The sequence below is a fragment of the Syngnathus typhle genome, linkage group LG3 (genome assembly GCF_033458585.1).
Source record: "Syngnathus typhle isolate RoL2023-S1 ecotype Sweden linkage group LG3, RoL_Styp_1.0, whole genome shotgun sequence".
Taxonomy (NCBI): Eukaryota; Metazoa; Chordata; class Actinopteri; order Syngnathiformes; family Syngnathidae; genus Syngnathus; species Syngnathus typhle.
The window spans coordinates 2590776-2611113 of NC_083740.1; the positions used below are offsets into that span (position 1 = coordinate 2590776).

At 44.0% G+C, this 20338-nt stretch overlaps 3 protein-coding genes and 1 long non-coding RNA gene across 6 annotated transcripts; 3 read left to right on the plus strand and 1 right to left on the minus strand.

The window, feature by feature from the left end:
* Positions 1-295: 295 nt before the first annotated feature.
* On the plus strand, positions 296-2762 carry trmo (tRNA methyltransferase O). The gene is made up of 6 exons (XM_061273963.1): positions 296-466; positions 925-1061; positions 1128-1302; positions 1511-1668; positions 1780-2256; positions 2348-2762. Exons 1-6 carry the CDS (start codon positions 369-371, stop codon positions 2581-2583), a joined length of 1281 nt encoding a protein of 426 aa, XP_061129947.1. The 5' UTR covers positions 296-368; the 3' UTR covers positions 2584-2762.
* Positions 2763-2947: 185 nt separating this feature from the next.
* spag5 (sperm associated antigen 5) lies at positions 2948-11101 on the plus strand. 2 transcript variants are annotated; one of them, XM_061273956.1, is made up of 25 exons: positions 2948-3031; positions 3260-3330; positions 3423-3536; positions 3727-5564; positions 5642-5834; positions 5912-6028; positions 6166-6258; positions 6329-6463; positions 6538-6657; positions 6740-6832; positions 6943-7077; positions 7350-7443; positions 7527-7674; positions 7789-7839; positions 7917-8091; positions 8180-8301; positions 8467-8635; positions 8706-8841; positions 8920-9157; positions 9564-9696; positions 10071-10151; positions 10225-10374; positions 10620-10694; positions 10773-10853; positions 10929-11101. In XM_061273956.1, exons 2-25 carry the CDS (start codon positions 3304-3306, stop codon positions 10998-11000), a joined length of 4590 nt encoding a protein of 1529 aa, XP_061129940.1. In that variant the 5' UTR covers positions 2948-3031; positions 3260-3303; the 3' UTR covers positions 11001-11101. The 2 variants fall into 2 exon arrangements, with proteins under 2 accessions (XP_061129940.1, XP_061129941.1); XM_061273957.1 differs by having other exon boundaries at positions 8709-8841.
* Positions 9074-14600, minus strand: foxe1 (forkhead box E1). 2 transcript variants are annotated; one of them, XM_061273966.1, is made up of 3 exons: positions 14466-14600; positions 13238-14306; positions 9074-9204 (listed from the first exon to the last, which is right to left on the minus strand). In XM_061273966.1, exons 2-3 carry the CDS (start codon positions 14281-14283, stop codon positions 9177-9179), a joined length of 1074 nt encoding a protein of 357 aa, XP_061129950.1. In that variant the 5' UTR covers positions 14284-14306; positions 14466-14600; the 3' UTR covers positions 9074-9176. The 2 variants fall into 2 exon arrangements, with proteins under 2 accessions (XP_061129950.1, XP_061129948.1); XM_061273964.1 differs by having other exon boundaries at positions 9086-9207.
* LOC133151173 (uncharacterized) lies at positions 14446-18801 on the plus strand. Its single transcript, XR_009713866.1, has 2 exons — positions 14446-14586; positions 18241-18801. It is a non-coding gene; the product is annotated as an uncharacterized LOC133151173 (long non-coding RNA).
* The last annotated feature ends 1537 nt before the right edge of the window (positions 18802-20338 follow it).

Here is a 20338-nt window from a genome sequence, read left to right on the forward strand (position 1 = left end):
ATCAGAATGAATATGCAAAATTGATCAGATTCAAGCCCTTATAGACTAAACCATTTTTAAAAAGGCTCATTTTCATAAAAGTGAAAACAATATTAAAACGTTAAATTTCAGACTTGCCTTTGACAAATGATGCAAATATACATATATTTAATGTATATATACATTATAAAATGTAGGCCTTTTAAACAATACTCGACTTCATTCGTGGACGTCGACACACCCTTAAACTGCAGTTCCAGTCTGACCAATAGATGGCACTAACGTCCCATGATTGGTTTTGAGTTGCCATTATAAACTCAAGAGCAAATGCACGTTAGCTGTTAGCTTTTGGCTATCGACTCAGCACAGTGATATTTTTGTACATTTAAATGTCGAAAATGGCTCCTGTATGTGATTGCTGCGTCGAACATGTAGATAAATTGAAACAGCAAGTGTCTGTGATGCGAAAAGAAATCAAGAATCTTCGGTAGGCTGCTTCGAAAGTGAAACGTTATTAAAATTCGTAAACTGCATTTTAGTACGATTTCAAAGTCTGTGTAAACAATGTCTCCGATTCATTGGTTGGCATGACATTGTATTTTTTAATTATTTTTTAAAGGTTTACAACTGTCTAACATAGAGTATTTGGAAATTATCAACAAGGCACAAGAATATATTGTGCTAATTTACAAGAGATGTCGAAATTAATCGATAATTGGCTACTAACCAACCATCAAATGCAAATCAAAATTTGGATGCACTAGAATATTTTAAATATAAGTATTTACTGTAATTACGACTTTACTACTGCATTAGCATAAGTTGGTGATAGTCCTTATAATGCATGTATCAACTACAAATTTGAGTTAGATTGCCACTGTAGGAACGAAACTTATAATGTAAACAAAGGAACACATTTTCTCATAATTGAGCCTTCACCAACAGGCAGATGCTGGAGTCTGCAAACAGAGCTCATCGCAAACATTTGCTTTCTATTGAGTCTGCTGTGTCCAAGGTTGGTGTCGGGGACTTGAAGAAAAAGCAACCTCCATCTACTTCACCCCAGACAGATTTAGAGCATGGTAACAATGGCAGCAGATGTCCAGTAGACTGTTTTCACTGTTGCAAACCAACAATTGTCTGTGCAGGAAAAATTCAAACCTTGCCAATTGGTTACATTCATTCCTGTTTCTCTGAGAAAAATGGGACGCCCAGGCAGCCCACCGTCTGTGGCTCCTCGAGGGCGGAACTGCGACTGCAGCATAGTGTCTTCAATAACCCTGAACATGCCCTGCTCGGGCTAGAACAATTTTCTCATATCTGGTAGGTTAATTTGCTGGTGTGTTTTTTTTAAGATCCAACTCACATTTCTGCATCACAACTTTACAAAACGTGTATGTGTAAAAATGTGTCTAAAATAGTGGATTGTGGTTTTCTATACTTTTACTTCCCTAGAAAAGTTCCCCAAACTGCCTTTTACTTTCTTAAACCAATCCAAACGTTTCATAATATTTTCTTCTTTTCACGGCAGGGTTATTTTTCTCTTCCACAAAAACGGCCACTTGAGTCACAAAGCCAAAGTGAAACCCCCCAGGCTGAACGGCGAGAGGGTCGGCTTGTACTCGACTCGCAGTCCACACCGGCCAAACGCTTTGGGCCTGACTCTTGCAAAGCTGGACAAAACTGTTGGTGCGTCTCAACCGTAAAGGCGACATATTTTGCACCCCCTCCACACAGTCGATGAATCAGATCATATGTAATCCGATTTCTGCGTTCATACTTCTTCTGCTTCCTTTCTAGGTGATACAATTCTTCTATCAGACATTGACATGATTGCAGGCACCCCTGTGCTGGATATTAAACCCTACATCCCTGACTACGACTCCCCTTGCAGTAGGAAGACCATAGACTTGGAACCTTGCCAGTCCAACACAGATCCCGCCCCTGTCTCGCCTCATGAACCAATAGAAGCACTGTTGAAGGAAATCGAAGACGGTCAATTTGACGATAGTCCAAATCTTGAGGACCCTTTCACTATGCTAGAAGAAGCGAAGGCCTACTTGAGCAATCGGGACCTCACTCAGGTAAATTATGACTGCAAGCGCAACTCTGTAGATCATCGGGGGACTGAGCAGGACCAGCGGCCGTGTGATGCAGAGGAGGCTTCCAGCACCATCGCTGGCTGGATCAGGGAGCCGCCAGTCACCAGCCTGGAGGTGCGCTTCACTCCTCACGCACAGAGAGAGTTGGCAGAATTCCTCCCCTCCATCCAATCAGGTATTCAGTCCTGTTCACCAAATCAGTAGTCACTAAAGTGTGGTTTAAACTTGATGGATCAGTTCTAATACAAACTTTTCACGCTTTCCAGATCCCTCCGATAGCGATCGTCCGAGGTTCAAGTTTCTGCGTAGTTCAGACGAGGCTACCGCCGCCATCAGAGGCGTGCTGTCTGCAGACCCGAGGTCGGTCTACAGGAGAACTCGATGCAAAGACAAGCTTTTTTTCTTCACCCTGGACACTGCTGACATAACCTGCTGGTTTGGACCAGGCTTCGCAGAGGTGCTGCGGGTTCAACCTGTTCAGGGCCCCGTTGGCTCCATGTAGAATGATCTACTTATGGCTGCCATTTTGCATTCTTGACTGTACAAGAAAAAAAAACTTTGTATATAGGAGAAGTTATGGAAGAAAGTCTGGTACTGTTTCGTGTGCTGGAACCCATGTCAGCTGGCTCAGCGTCAGCCAATTGCAGTTAAATAAAAGTTCTAAACTGTTCTTTAACATTATTATAATATATTATTTATTCAGAATGGCACGAAAGAAAAGCTAAATTACTTATGCGTATTTAAAAATATAGATTATTTATGAAAATAACCCAGACGCTATCGGCGTCAACATTCTGGGATGGGGTTCATACCATCCTGTAGGTGGCAGCACTACCCAGCTGAGTTCAAATACGTGCTCGATAAAAGACGCCGAAGAAAGGAAATGGACCAATAGAAACGCGGCTGTTTCTGTTTTGAAAGAAACGCGCTTGTTGACGGTTTCACTGAAGGTTTGACCCTTTTTCTCTGTCTATATATTTTAATTAAAGCCGAAAGACATATATTCGGCATTATTTTAAGTTTCCGTCATTTGTAGGTTTGCTAGGAAAAAAAAGAGTAAGCTAATTCTGTCGCGACAACTTTATACAGTATTTATTGGAGGAACAATTCAAATCATGCCACTTCTTTTGAATAGTCCAAGTACGATTTCTTTACGTAATTATTTTTTATTTTTTTAGGTGTCCCAACTTGCTGATACTAGCCAAATAGTTGTACTCCAACAATGCCGAGTCGAAGTGTGGAAGGCTCGGTAAGAGTTGTATTTTGGCATCGTTTTAATATCGTCAAGCTAACAAGTACAATGCTTTACTACAGTATTTATATTTTCATTTGGATGCTTAGCCTTCCACGAGATGTGAGCAGCGTCCTCCTTTGAGAAGTGTGGAGAATGAAAAGCAGCATTTGTCTACGCCATTACTGAGACGCCATTCCAAATCACAGTCAAAAGTGGAAAAGGTACCATGTTCCTTTTTAAAAATCTGAAAACATTTTTATAATTGTACAATGTATATCTAAAACGTATTGGCTATGAAATAACATAAAAGTACAAATGAAAAAAAAAAAGAATACAAGGAGACAAGATTTGAAAATATATTGTGTGATTATTGCCTTTGCGCCACACTAACACAATTATTGTAACCAACAGGAGGATATTTGTCTCGACTCGTGCTCTCCTTCACCATCCAACGTGACGCAAACCATCAAAATAGACGATTTAGGACTCCCTGATGTCACATTTAAATCCTTCATCTGCTCAAGCGGCGAAGTGGTGATTTCCGATGAGACTTCACTGTGCACAGAAGACCACATTTTCTTGCCTCAGGATCAAAATATTGATGTCACTTGTGAAAATGAGGACATGGGCACCAGTGAGACCTGCAGCGTGCACATGGAACATCCTTATCACCACCCCGAGTCAAAGGATGCAGCCTTTGGTGAAGTTGTTCCAGCCAGCACTGGTCCGATAGATTTTGACATCCGTGAGATGGACATTTCAGCAACCTCCTGGCAACCGGATGAAACCATTCCTCTTGTAATAGACGACAAACATGTGGATGATCTCTACTACTGTCAAGATGAAGGCACTCCAAATGAAGTCTGCGATGTGACATTTAAATCATTCACCTGCGACGGGGGCGAGTTGGAAATTCCTAACGTCACTCAAGTGGAAGATGAGACAGTTCCTCTGCCAGCAGAGCACATGGCGACCAGTGATCCAGAGCTGAGCTTTTTACCTGCTGATGTGGAACTCTGCAGTGATCACGTTGATCATCCGTACTGCCATTTTGAGACCGATGTGGACACTTTTGGACAAGAAGTGGCTTTGTTGAATGATCTTGTTGCTTTTTCAGAAGAGCAACCCGAAAGCTTCCACTTCCATCATCACGAGTCTCACACACTGGAGCACATTCAAAAGAACCAGCATGATGACATTGTGGGTTCTCTCACACCAACGTTTCAGACTTTACCTTACAATTCAGTTTCAGCCCAAGATGAATTTGATGAAATTTCCGTGGGCACTCAAATGTTAAATGAGACGTTTCCTCCTCCGGCAGAACCAATTGCAAGCGCTCATTCAGATCCACACATTTTACCTGCTGATGTCCAGATCAGTCATTTGGAGAAGAATCCTCTTGAACCTCTCATTGAGACCGACTTGGACAGGCAAGTTGTTCCAGAAGAACAAACTGGGTCCTCAGAGTTCCTCACCAAGAATCAAACTCTCACAGTGGATCCAATTGAAGGAAACCAAAACGATGACATTTTAGAGACTTCGACACCATCGCCACCGGAACAGAGGCATGACGATGACAAAATGGTACCCAAGGTTCAGTCAGATCTCGAATTCAGCGAGGGCAAGGACAGCGCGCTTGGTTTGTCTGAAAACAGAGCACCCGCGCTATCGCCCGTGAAGAAACCCCTGGCCGAGACCATGCCCGATGTTTTAAAAGTACTGTCGGAGTGCCCTTCTGTCGTGTCGGCTCTGCAGCTCATGAGTCCGGTTCGAAGGGCGTCCCTCTCCCTCATGAGGACTCGCAGGGATCCTGCTGTTGACTTTGAGAAGAACGTGGTTTCGCCAGAGCTGGCCTCTTTGTGGACGGAGCAGGTGGAGAGCCCGATGCATTCTCCCCTCTTCAACTCAACCACTCTGAGCAACAAGATCCAGCCAGAGGGTCAACAAACCGAGGATAAGAACAGTCAGGGGTCAAAGGTTCCCGCTGGACCTTTTATTCCGGATGGTCCCCTCCAGCAGCAGCTACGGCAAATGGCGGAGTTTCTCCTCCTCGCGTCAGGAAAGATGGACTTTGCTGTCGCTCCTGCTGCTCCTCCCATAAAGTCCTCCAATGTGGGCGTGGGCGTGGGCGTCACCCCAATAAAAAAGTTGGACCGAAGCCTGAATACGTCGGGAGAGTTTGTAAGAAAGGGGGAATTTTTGAAAATAGACGCCTGCACACTTACAGATCCTCTTCCTCTCCTGTGGAAGTAAGTACTGGAAATTATTATTATTTTTTATTTCCATGGCTCGTTCACTGGCTTCCCTTATTTGTTTGCACGGCCAGCTGTCACCAGGAAAGCTTGGATAGCGTTCCCAGAGAGGAACTAGAGCAGAAGCTGATGTCAAGCATGGTCATGGTGGAGGCCTTGGTGCAGCAGCTGGCGGCGGCCCGGGCCATACGCGGCCCCCATGCGACCCCGGCGCCTTCTGAGCTGCGGAACAAACTGGTGCAGACGGAGCACACAGAGCTCAGCCAGGTGAATGACCTGATGCGGAAATTTGCAAAAGCATTGTTTCATGTTTTTGCTTTTTTTTGTGTGTGTGTGTCACTTAGACCACAATGTATCGGGACTTGTATATGGAGGCTTTGAATAGGATTAGCGACTTGGAGCAAGATGGAAGATCTCTGCAGGAACTCGTTCAGCATATGCAGGGCATGCGCGTCACCATGGTGAGACTCGGCTTCCCTGTTTAGTTTTTGGGCTTCTCTGGTTTTCTTTTTTTTTTCATCTGATATGCTGAACTAAAAAGCTTTGGAACTTTCTATTGTTTCGTCCACTAATATATAATATGAAATTAATCCAATAGGCATCTTTGGCCGGTGACACCGATGCGGCGCTGTCTGACGCAAAGCAAATGGAGGCGCTTGTTCGAGAAGATCATCAAACACTCTCGTCTCACGTAAGCCTTATCATAAATATAACATCTTATTTATTATTATTATTATTTTTAATGAATGTTCTCCTTTTAGTACGGCGAGATGAAGTCGCTGTATACGAAGTTCAAAGAAACGCAGCTGCGAATGATGCAGAAGGTCGACGAAGCGTTCGGGCAAAGAGACGAGATGAAGACTTGGATGGAAGACGCCCAGACGTCCAAGGAAGCCGTAAGCCTTTGTAAATGCTCAGCGTGTGAGAAGGAGGAGGCGGCCGTTTCAATCGTTTGTTGGCCCGTGCCCAGGCCTTCAGTACTGTGGAGCAGCTGAGGACTCACTGCGCTAGCGAAATGGCGGCGCTGCAGAGGAGCATCGGCTCTCAGCAGGAACTCCTGGCTGCGCTCAATGTTACCTTCCCAGAGCAGGTGAAATCCAACTCACTGCTGATCAACGTTCTCCCTGAAGATGTCTGGAGTTTAAATCCGCTTTATCTTCACCACCACACAGGTTGCACTAAACAAGATGAACGGTGAAACCTTGAACTCTGCTTCGGATCTTCTGTGCAAAACCATGGAGGATCAGATCAATTTGACTCGAGAAGTGAGTTGAACAAATTTGCGCTTTATTGAACTAGCTGGCTTACTTATAATTGGCACTCATAATTCTTTAGAGTCACATTGATTATTTCCTCATTGTTGATCTTGTTGCAGATGTCCGTGGTCAGGAGCCTCGTGCAGCGGTCCGCCCCTATGCTGGTGAAGCTGAACGAGAAGGCGGCGGCCGCTCTGACAGAAAGAGATCAGCACATGTCAGCCCGAGAGCGAGTGCAAGAGGAGAGAGAGCAGGTCAGTTTGGAATAAGCAGCGGGAAAATCCATTTTCTTTATTTCTTCTGATTCCAAACAAACAGTGAAAGTTTCATTTTTCAAAGCAGAAAAAGAAAAACTTTTTTTTTTTAATTGTCCTGCCAAAAGAAATCAATTACCAAAACTTCCCAGGAAAAGAAAAACATTTTTCAAAATTGTCCTGCCCAAAAAAATCAATTATGACCCAAAAGCTGGCTTATTCCTTTCTGATTTTACTTTGTATTTTTGATGATTGTTTTTTTTAACATACAGGTGGAAGAGGAGCTGACAGAAGCCTTATTAAATCTCCAAACTGCCCAAGAGCAGATTGGTGATTTAAATCTGCAGGTTACTATTTTGACCTCAGGTAAAATACACAAGAGAAAGCTGCAGTGTAATGGGGTAGAGGTGCCAAGTGAAATTCAAATTCTTAATGTTATTATTTACCAGAGATGAGCGTGCTGCGTCAAAAGCTGAAGGAGCACGAGGAGCAGCGAGCTCAGCTTGAGCGTACCGTGACGGAAATGTCGGCCACCGTGTCCTCCACCACGGCAGCCCACACCTTCCTGGAGCACACCCTGGCCGAGGAGACATCCAAGTATGTAGAAACTCCAAAGTGGAACTTCCTGGTGACGATTACAGTGTACTGCAATTTTAGGATTGTCTGATTTACACAAGCAAAACCCAGGAGTTGTTAAAAATGTCGTTCCAGGTTGGAGCAGGCACAAAAAGACGCAAGCCAGGCCAAGGAAAAAGCAGACTAGTAAGTTATGTCCCCAAAATGTGTTTGGTGAAATTCAGACAAATCATTTAAATGGCTCTATATTTTTTTCTGCCCAGTTTGGCGTCTTCACTGTGCCAGGCGGAAGAGTGGGCAGAGGAGCTCATTCGTAATCTGGCCGAGAAAGAGGAGAACCTGTCCCGGCTGCAGGCGCTCTCGCAGTCGCAGAGTTTACAGATCCAGCAACTGAGAGACGTCTGCGCGCAGCTCAGCGATGCGGCGGAAACGAACGAGGTGGGCTCGAGTCGCTGGGGTCACTGTCCACGGAATTTGCAAACCGCCATTTTGAAAGTTGCCATTTAATTGATCAATTTGCTTCCAGTTCCTGCAGGCGGAGAACGAGATGGCCCGGGACCAGCTTGCCGAAAGCGAGAACGTGTCCAGGGTTCTGCACGAGAGGAACATCCAGTGTGAAGACCTGAAAGCAGAACTCTGCCAACTACAGTGAGCCATCATCAGCCTTTCTGCCGTGTTCCATTTCAAACACAAAGCGAATTATCTGGCTCGAAATATTGAAGGGAAAGAAAAAATATTTTCAAACTCGTAAGCATGAGGACATTTGTGGACATTAGTGTTGTGCCCACGACTTGACGTTTAACGTGTGTGCAGGCGAGAGAAGAGGAGTATGCAGGAGGAGCTGGAAGCAGAACGATCGCGAGCCAGCACGGCCCAGCTGAAGCGGGCCGAGCAGCTCGCTCAGGCCGTCACGGAAACTACCCTGCTGCATCACACGCTGCGAGGGATGACCAACGAGCTGCATGATGCTCTCGGCGGCCAGGTGAAGGGAATCTTCTTCGCTTAACCCCGGCTGTCCTTGCATCGTGACTGAAACCAACATTGTGTTTCAGAAGCCAGAACCGAAGAACTCGTCACAGGCCCTCCAAGTGGACCGGCGGAAGCCGTCCAGCTCTTTTGTAGACTGCGTCATGGTTGCCCTAACAGCCGACAAGCATGAGGAGGAGGAAGAAGCCAACACGGCAGACGGTAGTCTTAAATCAAGGCTGCAAAACGTAATTTTATTGTTCCAAGCATGCAAAAGAGCTGCGGTTATTGTCTCTTCAGTTTCCACGGACTCGCCAAGAGACAGCATATTCAGCAAGAGCAGTGCCTTCACACGCTTGCCAGTCACCCCGAAAAAGAAATTTGTGTCGCAGGAGTCTGATGATGAGGAAAAGAGGGAGCAGAGCAGTCTGCTGGAGGCGCTGGCCCACTTGAGCAACACGGTCACGGAGCTTGTCGGCACGCTGGAGTCTGTGCAGCGACACAAAGACGCTCGGCTGAAGGAACTGCAACACACCGTGTAAGTCCATCGGAACGCGTTAAGCAGTACAGATTCTTGACGCACGTCTGCTGCGTGAACAAATACAAATTTAAATTAAATCACATTAGGAGCAGAATTATTGTAATTTATAATTTTGGATCATCGACCATCCCCCATGAATAAATAATGACATTATTATTAAGGTGTTAGGGGTAAGTTTGAATAACCAGGAAGCCTTTATTTATTTAAAAAAAACAAAAAACCCTCATATTATCATTTAGAAAAATACATTTTAAAATTCCCCTCACCCATACAAATATTAATGGTAAGGCTGTTGATAGATATTTGTAAATTTTCATTTTATAATTTTCCTATTTGAGAATGAATGTTTGACTTTTTTTATTTTTTAAGCAAAGGTATATTTAAGCGTTCCTCTTTGCCTTAGCTTTAGCCAGCAGATGGCGCTGCAGGACGCAAACAGCAAGCACAAGGCGGAGGAGTCTGAGCTGAAGCTTCAGCTGAGCCGCATGCGCACCCAGGCAGAGCGCTGCGATTTAGCACTGCAGCAGCAAGCTCAGGTTGGAGGCAACATTTCTTTTTTTTTTTACACATTCCCATCGCCTGGAATTAACAATTGAATTAACAATTGAAAGGCCCGTGCATGACCCTGACGATTACTATTCCTGCGTCCTGAAAGCGGGCAGTATGTTGGTGACTCGTGCTGCAGAACTTCTCTAATTTTACAGAAGCACAACCAAACCATTTCCTGTGCAGCTAAAATACCGTATGAACAATTTACATTCATAACAACCTGGTGAATAAAATTATAAGCAACAAATAGCCTCGATTACATTTGCTCTTGCTGTGTCAAAGTTAGCGTTGTTCAGATTGCTCTAAATTTCAAGCGGCTAATTCATTTAATGACACCGAACTGATTGTTTTCTCGAGACAGGATTCAAAAACGATAACCAAGCTGATGAATGATGTCACAGAGGCCCAGGAGCAGATGATCAAACACAGGCTGGATTATAATGTAAGAACCCCGAAATGATTATTTCTAGATTCTTGTCACATGCAATCATGTAACCCCCCCCACCCCCCATCAGGAGTTGCGCAAGGAGACAATGGAGCTACGTCGCTCCCTCCAACAAAGTGAAACAGAAGTTCAAATCCTGCGCGCAGAGTTCAGGAAAACCGATGGACAGACTGCCGGCGAGGTTGATGTGAAGGAAGAGAAACTCCTCTTGTTAAAAGAGGTACGACCGTGTTGGCTTTCTGTGGACTGCAATCCTACTTCAGCTAGCTAGCTATGCCCAAAATACATTTTCTGCTCAAAATGTCTGGAAACCGATTTTGAAGCCTCGTTTATACACTGTCAACATTTTGTTTTCTCTTATTCTTTCATGACTATTCATCAAATAACCATTTTAGTTTGGAGCTTTCACTGTAATATTTTTAAGTGACGATAATAGCAATATATAAAGATTCTGACGCTATCCAGGTGGATCGACTGAAGACAAGCCTTCGGGAGATGGAGCAGACCAGGCACAAATTGCTCGAACGGGCTAAGAGACATGTAAGTGACACACGCAGACACACACGCACGGAAGAAGAAAAAAAAAGAAGTTCACTGTGTAGCGTCACCTCTTCGCAGCAACAAATCCAACAAATGAACCAGCAGAAGTGCGAGAATGAAGTGCACATGTTGAACAACATGATTAAAAAAGTCCGCGAGGTACGTGCCTTTCCTCAGAACTCCTCATAATTTTTTTATTATTTAAAAAAAAAAAAAAAATCCTTTTGCTTGTAGACGCTGCGGTCATTGCCCGAGGCGGTGAAGAAGTGTGAGCAGCTACAGCAGCTTTTAGAATATTTAGGCTGATCATTTGTTTTTTTGTTTTCTTACAACGCTTTTTATACATTCAATGTGTCTGCGCTTTTTGCTCTCTAATGTTTAATGTAAATAAATACACAAACTAAAAAGTTTTTTGGGGGGGGGGCGGTCCAATGTATTTAGTATTTTAGTTAGACAAAATCTAAATCAGCACAAAAGGTCATTTTTATTTTGTGTCAAACCACATTTAAAACCAACAGAAAGTGAGCGTGACAATTCTCATTTCCGTTTTTATATTTAGAATGTTGTAAAAAGTCAAACTGCTTCCATTTATATTACAATATTTAATACTATTTAATAGTAATTTATTTTCTAAACTCCTTAATTTGACCCAGTTTTGAGAAAAATAATGGACATTGGGACTTTCTTTTGGGGCTTGTTGCTAAAAATTAATTATTTTAATAATCCAAAAAATACAAAGGTATTTAACAGCCCATGTCAGGACATTTTCTAATATAGCAAACGTACAGTGATTCTTAGAATTTTGTGAATATGGGAGACTAAAGATGTGAAAGAAACAAAAATATAACATGAACAAAAAAAGCTTTTATGACAGCTATAACTAAAGTTTTCCAACTTTTTGGGTTCAGGGTGAGAATTTTTCAAGGACCGGCACATAAACAGAGATTCAAAATTTTATGTTTCAAAAAAAAAAATCTCTGAAAAGAATGCTGTAATGTGATATTGAAGCTTCATTTTTTTCAGTTTGAGAATCAACCAGCTATGTTTTGTACTGCATCTTCTTTTTTTTTTTTTTTTTTGTATTGCCCTTTCAAACTGCAAGATTCCATCGGCCTCACAATTCAGCCTCGTCAATCACTGCGGCTTCTTTCCCAGGCACGTAATCAAGTGTCTCGGGCTAACAAAGTGCATCCTTTCAGGTCTCATCTTGTCTGTGTTGAGATACAACTACTGCAATTGTTGCTTCTCAAGCCTTTTTCGAGGCTGAACTATCGCGTTAGAAATCAACGCACGGTTCGAGTAGCCGAATCTGAAGTGTTGCGGCGGATCCAAAAGTGTGCCTCCAAAACGACAGTGAAAACATTGCAGACACCAAAAAATGCACCAATGACGCTTGTTGAAGTCCACTTTTTACTCTTCAAGAAATGTGCTGTACAAGTTCCCAAAAAACTCATGCGACATTCTTCATACAAGACACTTATTGCAAAGCCATCAAGCCCAATAATTTACGGAAAAAAATGAACCCTTAAGAAATCCGAGGGATATTTTGTGGCGTTTTTTTTTTCTTTTTAACTTTTGAATAACCAAAGTGTTTTTCACTATTGATGGTTTGTGATGAAAAAAACAAAAACGTTTCTTTCGAACTTCACGAATCTTATCTCTAAGAAATCCGCACTCTACAATATGATGTAGTACATGTCCAAAAGAAGTATATCTTTAATTGAACGGCCATCAAATGTGATTTCATAAATATAAAAATAATTCATGTTTGATGTGTACGTCTCTGCCACCCAAAATTGGTACGTGGACAATATTAGTGGTTTGTGACAAATGTGGGATTTTAATTAATTTCATTTTAATTAAGGGTTAAACAGAACTAAAATGTGTCCATCAGGACACCCACAAGCAGTCTAAACAATTATTTACATTTGCATGCCGTAAAGAGGACTTTTACGGTGTAGAGCTCGTTATGACCAAGGTGGAAAAACGGTTAACTTGATCAATTATTTTGTCCTCAGGAATGCATAAAAAAATATTTGGCTCAAGTACCGCTCAAAGGGTGTACAAACGTTAGACTGCAATTGTATACCACGAAAAAAACTATGTCCAAAATATTAGTAATAAAAATCAAATTTAATTAAAGCAAGAAATAACGTGACTTGCTATTTTTTTTAATAGTTATTTTGGTTGTGAATGTGAAGATGTAAGTCTGCTGTGGCTCAGTACAGGGCCGGTTCTATTGTTGTGGGCTGCGGACACCCCAAAATCTAAAAAAATCTTTCAGGATTTGCTTTATCATCTAGCTGTTCAAATATTTCAATATTGACCTATTAGAATTGATTCCTGAGCATATATTTGTCTTAACTAATGGTTTGGTTTTAGCTTGTCAAATAAATTAAAGCTGAAGGTTTTCCTTTGATCTTCTCGTACGTGTAAGTTTGGACACCCCTGAATTGTAATGTTCTGGTCGAATATCTTGAAGACAGTGAAAAGGCGCTAGAAAATTGTCTCAAGTTGTCAACCGTCAGAGAGCAGACACAAACCTGTCCATGTTCCCGGTGTAGGGCGGGTGTCGCAGGTAACCTCCTGCATTGGCGCTGTTGTACTGGGAGAAAGACCCCAACTGTACTGGCGAGACCCTACTGTAGGGGTCTTCCGTCTCGCCTGAGGAGCCCAGGCGACTGGAGGCGGCGTACACTTGGCTCTGGCCTTGTCCGTAGGGGCCCTGGGGGGCGGTGTGATGGTGGTGGTGTTGGTGGCTCGGTACGGGATAGGTGAACCCCGGGTGTACGGAGGGGGTGGAGCGGGGCGGGGCGGCGCCCACGCATGTCTGGCTCTGGAAACTCGGCGGTGCCAGACTACAGGGGCTGGATCCGTTGGAGATCCCCTCGGGGGTAAAGCTGCGGCCGGGCTGCTGCATCCCGTCCGGCCCCTGAGCGCCAAGCATGCCGGTCGGAGATCCGATTAGGTTGTTGATACTGAACATGCGAGTCTGAGGCGGGCCAAAGCCGGGAGGGGACTGCGAAGGGTAGTAGGCGGAGGGTAGCTGTTGCCCGTAGGATGGGCTGACGGTCATGTTAGGGTACACCGCGTTGGAGTATGCCCCCGACCTCGTGATCTGGACCGGCGTGAAAACCGGATTCTCCTGAACGTACGAGGCGTAGGTGCTCAGGTCGCATCGCTTGAAGCGCTTCCTCCGCCGTAGAAAACTGCCGCTCTCAAACATGTCCTCGGCGTTGGGGTCCAAGGCCCAGTAGTTGCCCTTCCCCGGGCGCCCTGGCTCCCGGGGGATCTTGATGAAGCAGTCATTGAGCGTTAAATTGTGACGGATGGAATTCTGCCACTTCTTGGAATTGTCCCGGTAGAAGGGGAAGCGCTCCGTGATGAACTTGTAGATGCCGCCCAGCGTCAGCTTGCGGTCTGCGGAGTTAGCAATGGCCATGGAGATAAGGGCGATGTAGCTGTAGGGCGGTTTGCCTCGCTGCAGGGGTCTTTTCCTGCGTCGACCTCGGGGCTGCTCCTCTGGAGGGTCAGGGACCGCCGAGGACGTGTCCGCCGGAGGGTCTTTCTCTACTTTAACCACCGGCATTATTTTTGATTCCTCAAGAAAGCCTGCAATCAAACAAATCACAAAGTGAATCTACAGTCGACAAGTAGCAAGGTTCCAATCCTAACGAAGCGAATTTCTTGTTTATCTCACATTATGGTAAGTAACCAGATGATGGCAGGTAACATTATCTGTCGAGAAAAATAAACATAAAATAAACTAACTTTTTAACTTTCCGTGCCGTAGGCTCCACAGGAAGGCCCGCAATGGAAAACCTGCGGTAGACGCAGATTGCAATCTCGATGATAGTTCCAGTGGCACAAAACAAGAAGTCGTCTTTTGACAGTAAGTCACGCTCTGCGTCCAAAAGCAACGTTTCTTCCCAAGGTGGTCAAACGAGTTGAGCTTTCCCAGCGGTGGGATCGGGGCGCATTCAAGCTCGTTCCCACCGGCGTTTTCTGAGATCAGGTGGAAGCGGCAAACAATGCGTCCTCCATGCGTGGCGTCTGAGGTGTGTTTGAGAGTGAGTCACAGAAGTGCTTAGGAGGGATTACCTCCACCGTGAGTAACTGAGGGGCCACACCTCCCCGTTGCTAGCATCAAGTGCTGCCCGCAGGACTCTTTGCACGCTGGTGGACACTTCTACATCCACAAATGATGTACGCGTATCTTGAAATGTCTCCCAGTCGGTTGCAAAAACTCTTGAAATATTTTTCACAGTTAGCAACCAAATACTGGTATTGCATGACTTAGTCTTATGAAAATCCACTAGTTTAACGCTAACACTCATTGAGCATAGTAATTCAGATTGCGGTATTGATAAATCCTTAAGCAATTTTTAATTGTAGTGAAAAACACGCACACCATGTACATCCCCTCCCCTAAAAAGTCAACGATTTGCTGGGTTCCTTTATTATCAGAGACCATCAAATAATGAACTTTGCGGGCCACGTGAAATAATGTGGTGGGCCAGATCTGGCCCCCGCTCCTTAGGTTTGACACCAGTGATTGAAAGAGTTTGTTGCTTTAATTCCTCTTGATATGTAAATTGAAGTCAACCTCAGTTTATTTTCAGAAATGGTCCTCGTTGTTTGGAAGCCGCCAACCTAAAGGACCTCTTTAGCGGCGAGTTAGGCCGCATGTTGTTTTTCTACGTGGCTTACCTTGTTTGCTTTGCCCCCGCTCTGAAACACGGCAGCTGCATTTGAGGCATGAATGTGTGTTTTGGTTTGTGTGTTTTTTCAACCTGCGATGTCAGCATGCAAATTTCAGCCCATTGATTTATCACGGAGATTATTCTTTTATCAGGTGCTGCGGTTGTCACTGTCATCTAGAAATGATTTATGTAAACTGAATGTACCGAATTTTTTTGAACGTATTTTATGTGAATAATTTTGCAGATTAAAAAAAAAAAAAAAACAATCTTCCCATTATGGTGGAGAATTTTGAGGGGGAAAAAAGTTGTAGCTTAATGCTAACATAAAATGCAAAACTCCAAAGATGGGCTAATGAAAATTAGCTTACAGTAAATATACTGCAAAAAAAAAAAATATCTGCAATCCCTCACTGTGGTTGCTTCTTTTCCTCGATGCGTGTAAACATACTGACTGAGAACAGCTATTTGGGCCCAACAAGGATGGGCTCCAGTGCCTTAATCCCTCAAATAAACAGCGAAGAACACGCTTCCAAACACTCCCAACCTCTCAACACGTGCTGAGAGAGCGCCGGCCGGCCGGGCCGGGTTAGCTGCCGATGAAAGGTTCAGTCGTGCCGACGGCTATGTTGCAAGTTATACAGAAATAGTTACAAATAGTTGACATGTCCTAATATTAATAATAGCAATCTATTTCATAACAGTTCCTAACAATAAACACATAATTAAAAAATTAAACTACTCGTTTTGATTATGATAATATTTGGCAAGCTAAGCATTTTTTTTTTTTAGGTGGAACTTGATGTAAATATTTGACAAGCACTAGCACATAATAACCAGTGTGCAAATGTGCACACAATTAACACCACAATGGTGCACTGCAAACAACTCCAATTGGACATTTCACACTAATAACAGGTTCTGTTTCCTTAAGCTACGTGTAAACATTTGGAATATTCGTTCTCCTGCCTACGATAATACGCATTTGATTGTGTGCTTACTTTACCGGTTGACAGCCGTTTGACAGGCGGGTTTTTTTTCCCTCGGGCGGCCTCACCCTAGGCCCTAAGACGGCTTCTTACGCTGGGTGGCAGCGAACAATTGAGGCTGCCTCGTTTCCCAGCTCGCTCATGCTCATATTTGCCATAGTTTGCTCATGCATCAGCATCTGGCCAGCGTACAATGTGTGCACTAGATATTTGTCCATCAGCTTCTTTATCTGCTCTGTGCTGTCGCATTAAAATATGAAATGACATCTGTGAGAGGTCAACAGCAGCGTGTCTTTCTGCTATTGTCAGATGATAGGTATGACAGGTGTGCTTTGTTATGGCAGTAAAGGCATCGCGCTTTGTTAGGTGTAAACTATTTGGATGCGAACAAAAGAAATAAAAAAAATATTTTATTGTGCAATGTACTTAGATTTCTTTCAAAAATAATTTTCGATGCAAATTGCAGTAAAGTGACAAACACAGCAATATAATAACAAAAAATAAAAAATACAACTTCATTAATTTAGCGTGCACTGGATTTTATTAAAAAATTAAGAATAAAATATGGAAAAAATACTACAATAATTATACATACGTATTATATATCATGAAATGAAAACCTCAAAAAAAAAACTTTTCTCCCTTTTATTCTTTTTTCAAATTCATTGTTTTGAGTTTGAGTGTAACCTATAGCTAATGCCTGTAACTGTTGAAGCTGTCAATTTATAATGCATGTTAGGGTTAGGGTAAATTAATCTAAAATGCTAATCATGAAAACATCGGTTGGCCGTGCATGCTGCAAAGGCCACATCATTGCACCCTGGGATGATTGCGGACAAGCCTGGGCCAGCCCTCGGCTCCAGTTTACAATGATCTTTGGCATTTGTCGACGTGATGAGGTCTTCTTCATGGCGAGCTCTTTCTTTCAGCCAAGCAGAGAACCGAGGCTGGATGGGAGGTGTGTGTGTGAGGGGGGGTTGGGGTCGTTGGCCCTCGCTGTCCGTCACGAGACGCAAATGGCGGCTTCATGGTGGGGTGGGGCCGTTTTGTGTGCCGTGCTGCTTTTTTGACTTAGGCCAGACGAGAAATGCTCTCCGAGCAAACAAATGCAAACAAATGAGATATTTGAATGTCAACACTTGCATTTGGACGGTGTGACGGACACACGCACTCGCAGGTGCCGTAATGCTTGACATACGTGCATACGGGTGCACGTGTATACGAGTGTGTGTGTATATCATTATATATAGTTAATGAATGAATTTATGACTTGCAAATGTTGCACTTTAATCTGAAGCGCATGTGTGAGCGTGTGTGTGTGTTTGCATTAGCAGCTGCAAGGTCTTGTTGCAGATGCAAAATCCGACGGTTGACTTGTTCCCATCCCAGGCCGGTTTACATAACTGAAGAACACACACAGTCGGGCCCTGAATTCACTTCATGATTCCTTAACCCAAACCTAAAAAGAATAGAATACAATAATATCACAACAGTGAAAGTCACCAATGTATTCTTTTTCGTGCAGTGATGTTTGTCTACGTTAACTTTGTCATGCTGATGCTTCTCAAAGGTTTATCAGGTCGACAATGGCATTCTCCCTGTCGGTTGCAGTTCAGGTTTTTCTTCGAATGACTCACGGGGCCTTTTGACTTACCGTGACTTTCACGCCTGATTGCAAATCTCACAGCAACTGTGTCAGCCTAACACTTGAAAATGCAACACAACAAATATTTCGAACTTAATTGAAGTTAGCACAAAAGTTTGCCGACTAAAAAAAGCAACCCTTCACTCCTCAGCTCTTGTGAACTGCTTTCGATGTAACCGTCGCTTTTGTGGCGGCTTTTGTGTTCCCTTCAGCGCCGCCTAAATCCTCCAACTGGCGAGCAGGAAGACGTAGGCACTCAGGGGGCTTCCGCCCAGATCCTCCATCCGCACACTCGTGTTTGCTCTCAGCTGTCATACTCCTCGAGAACACTTGCGGAAAGGACCTCGGCTCAGCTCGACACGCATTGTGACGACCTGATGTTCAGGCTCTTCAGGAGATTTTGATTTCCTGTAGAAGTACTGTGGGAAATGAATGGCCATCCATCCAAATCTTACATTTTTGAGCGATGGTTCCCCGCGGCTGCTTCCATTCAGGCCGACTTGGTCGGCGGCCAGCCGAGCGGCGGGATGGCAACGAGATCGGTATGCGCTTCCTTTGCGGTGCCACCTGTGTGTCTTTTACCAAAGGGATTTGTACCTCCTCAATCACTGACACAGGGCGGATTATGTGTACTTAGGTCAAAAAGCCAAAGGCAAGCCGCGTCTTGTGCGTGCCAGCAGTCAGTCAGCCACTCCGACAGGCGAGCGTATCATATGAGACAATTTTCCATCTGTACTCTTCTGTTTAATAAAACGCTTGTGTGGCTTCGTTAAGTGGTTCTCACTTTTTCTATCTATTCTGACCAATTTTCAAAATGTTTAAAGTCTGCTTCATGTTCAATCCATAGTAAATAACGACCAGCTTCAGCCCACCCGAGGGTCCGTGTCCACTTTTTTTTTTACGTCCGTCAGCCGCTGAGACAAGACGTTAATTGACTTGTGACCGAGGACCATTGAGTGCGCACGTTTGCCGTTACGGGACTTGGGCCGCGCCGCTACGCTCCTAAACTTGGAGCTTAGAGGCCCCGTCATGCGTGGAGAGGCACGGCCTGCACAATGGGCCTGGCGCTGGCTGCGCCCGTCTCCGGGATTAATGCAGGTGAAAAGATCCACAAGCAGACAGGTTCCACCAGCCTGCGTGGATCCTCTCGCTCAAAGCGCATTGTTTGTAGATTTGTAGAAAATATGTGGAGAGTTGCTTTAAAGGAAACAAGTGCTATTTCAGAAAAAAAAATCCTCATTGTTCTTGTTTGATTGTTTACCGTGTGCTACTTTATTAATACAAAAGAGGCATGGGAGGGAAAATGATTGAAATAAAATTGGGCGGACATTTTTCTCACATAAGGACCCCCTGATTGAACGGGCAGTCAGCCATTTTGTTTTGAAACGGAAATACATGGGTCGCATTTGGACAAATTCTGAAATTCAACCATGTCGAGATGTAGTGATGTGCATTACCGTTCTTTTAAGTGAACTGAATCTTTACAATCAGTTCTCTCAAAAGATTCGTTCAAACGAATTGTTCAGCATACGCACACACAGCACAGAGCAGGCAATAAAAAGTGCAGTGGAAAATATTTAACAGAGTTGAAAAGAATGGCGGAGAGAGACTGTTCATATGACTTCAACCAGTAGGTGTCGGTAATGCGCAATGAAGCTGGTGCCACCTTGTCGTAAAACAAAGGATTAGGGGAATATCATGGTCAAAGGTCACAGGTGTTAAGCTCTCGTCCTCAGGGCCGCATTCCAACATGTTTTCCAAGACTCCCTTGTTAAGTGCACCCTAATAAAGTGGCCTGTTATTAGGTACACTTGAAAACGGCGGTGTACCTAATGTAGTGTCCGTGTCATTCCCTCGTTAAGTGCACCTGCGTGAAAAGTTTTAGCTACTTTTACGTTCTGCAGGAGCTAAAACTTTTCACGCAGGTGCGCTTAACGAGGGACTTACACGGACACTCCATTAGGTATACCGCCATTTTTAAGTGTACCTCATAACAGGCCACTTTATTAGGGAAATGTCATGGTCAAAGGTCACAGGTGTACACCTCTAGTCCTCGGGGCCGCATTCCAACATGTTTTCCAAGACTCCCTGGTTAAGTGCACCCTAATAAAGTGGCCTATTATTAGGTACACTTGAAAACGGCGGTGTACCTAATGGAGTGTCCGTGTGATTCCCTCGTTAAGTGCACCTGCGTGAAAAGTTTTAGCTACTTTTACGTTCTGCAGGAGCTAAAACTTTTCACGCAGGTGCGCTTAACGAGGGACTTACACGGACACTCCATTAGGTATACCGCCATTTTTAAGTGTACCT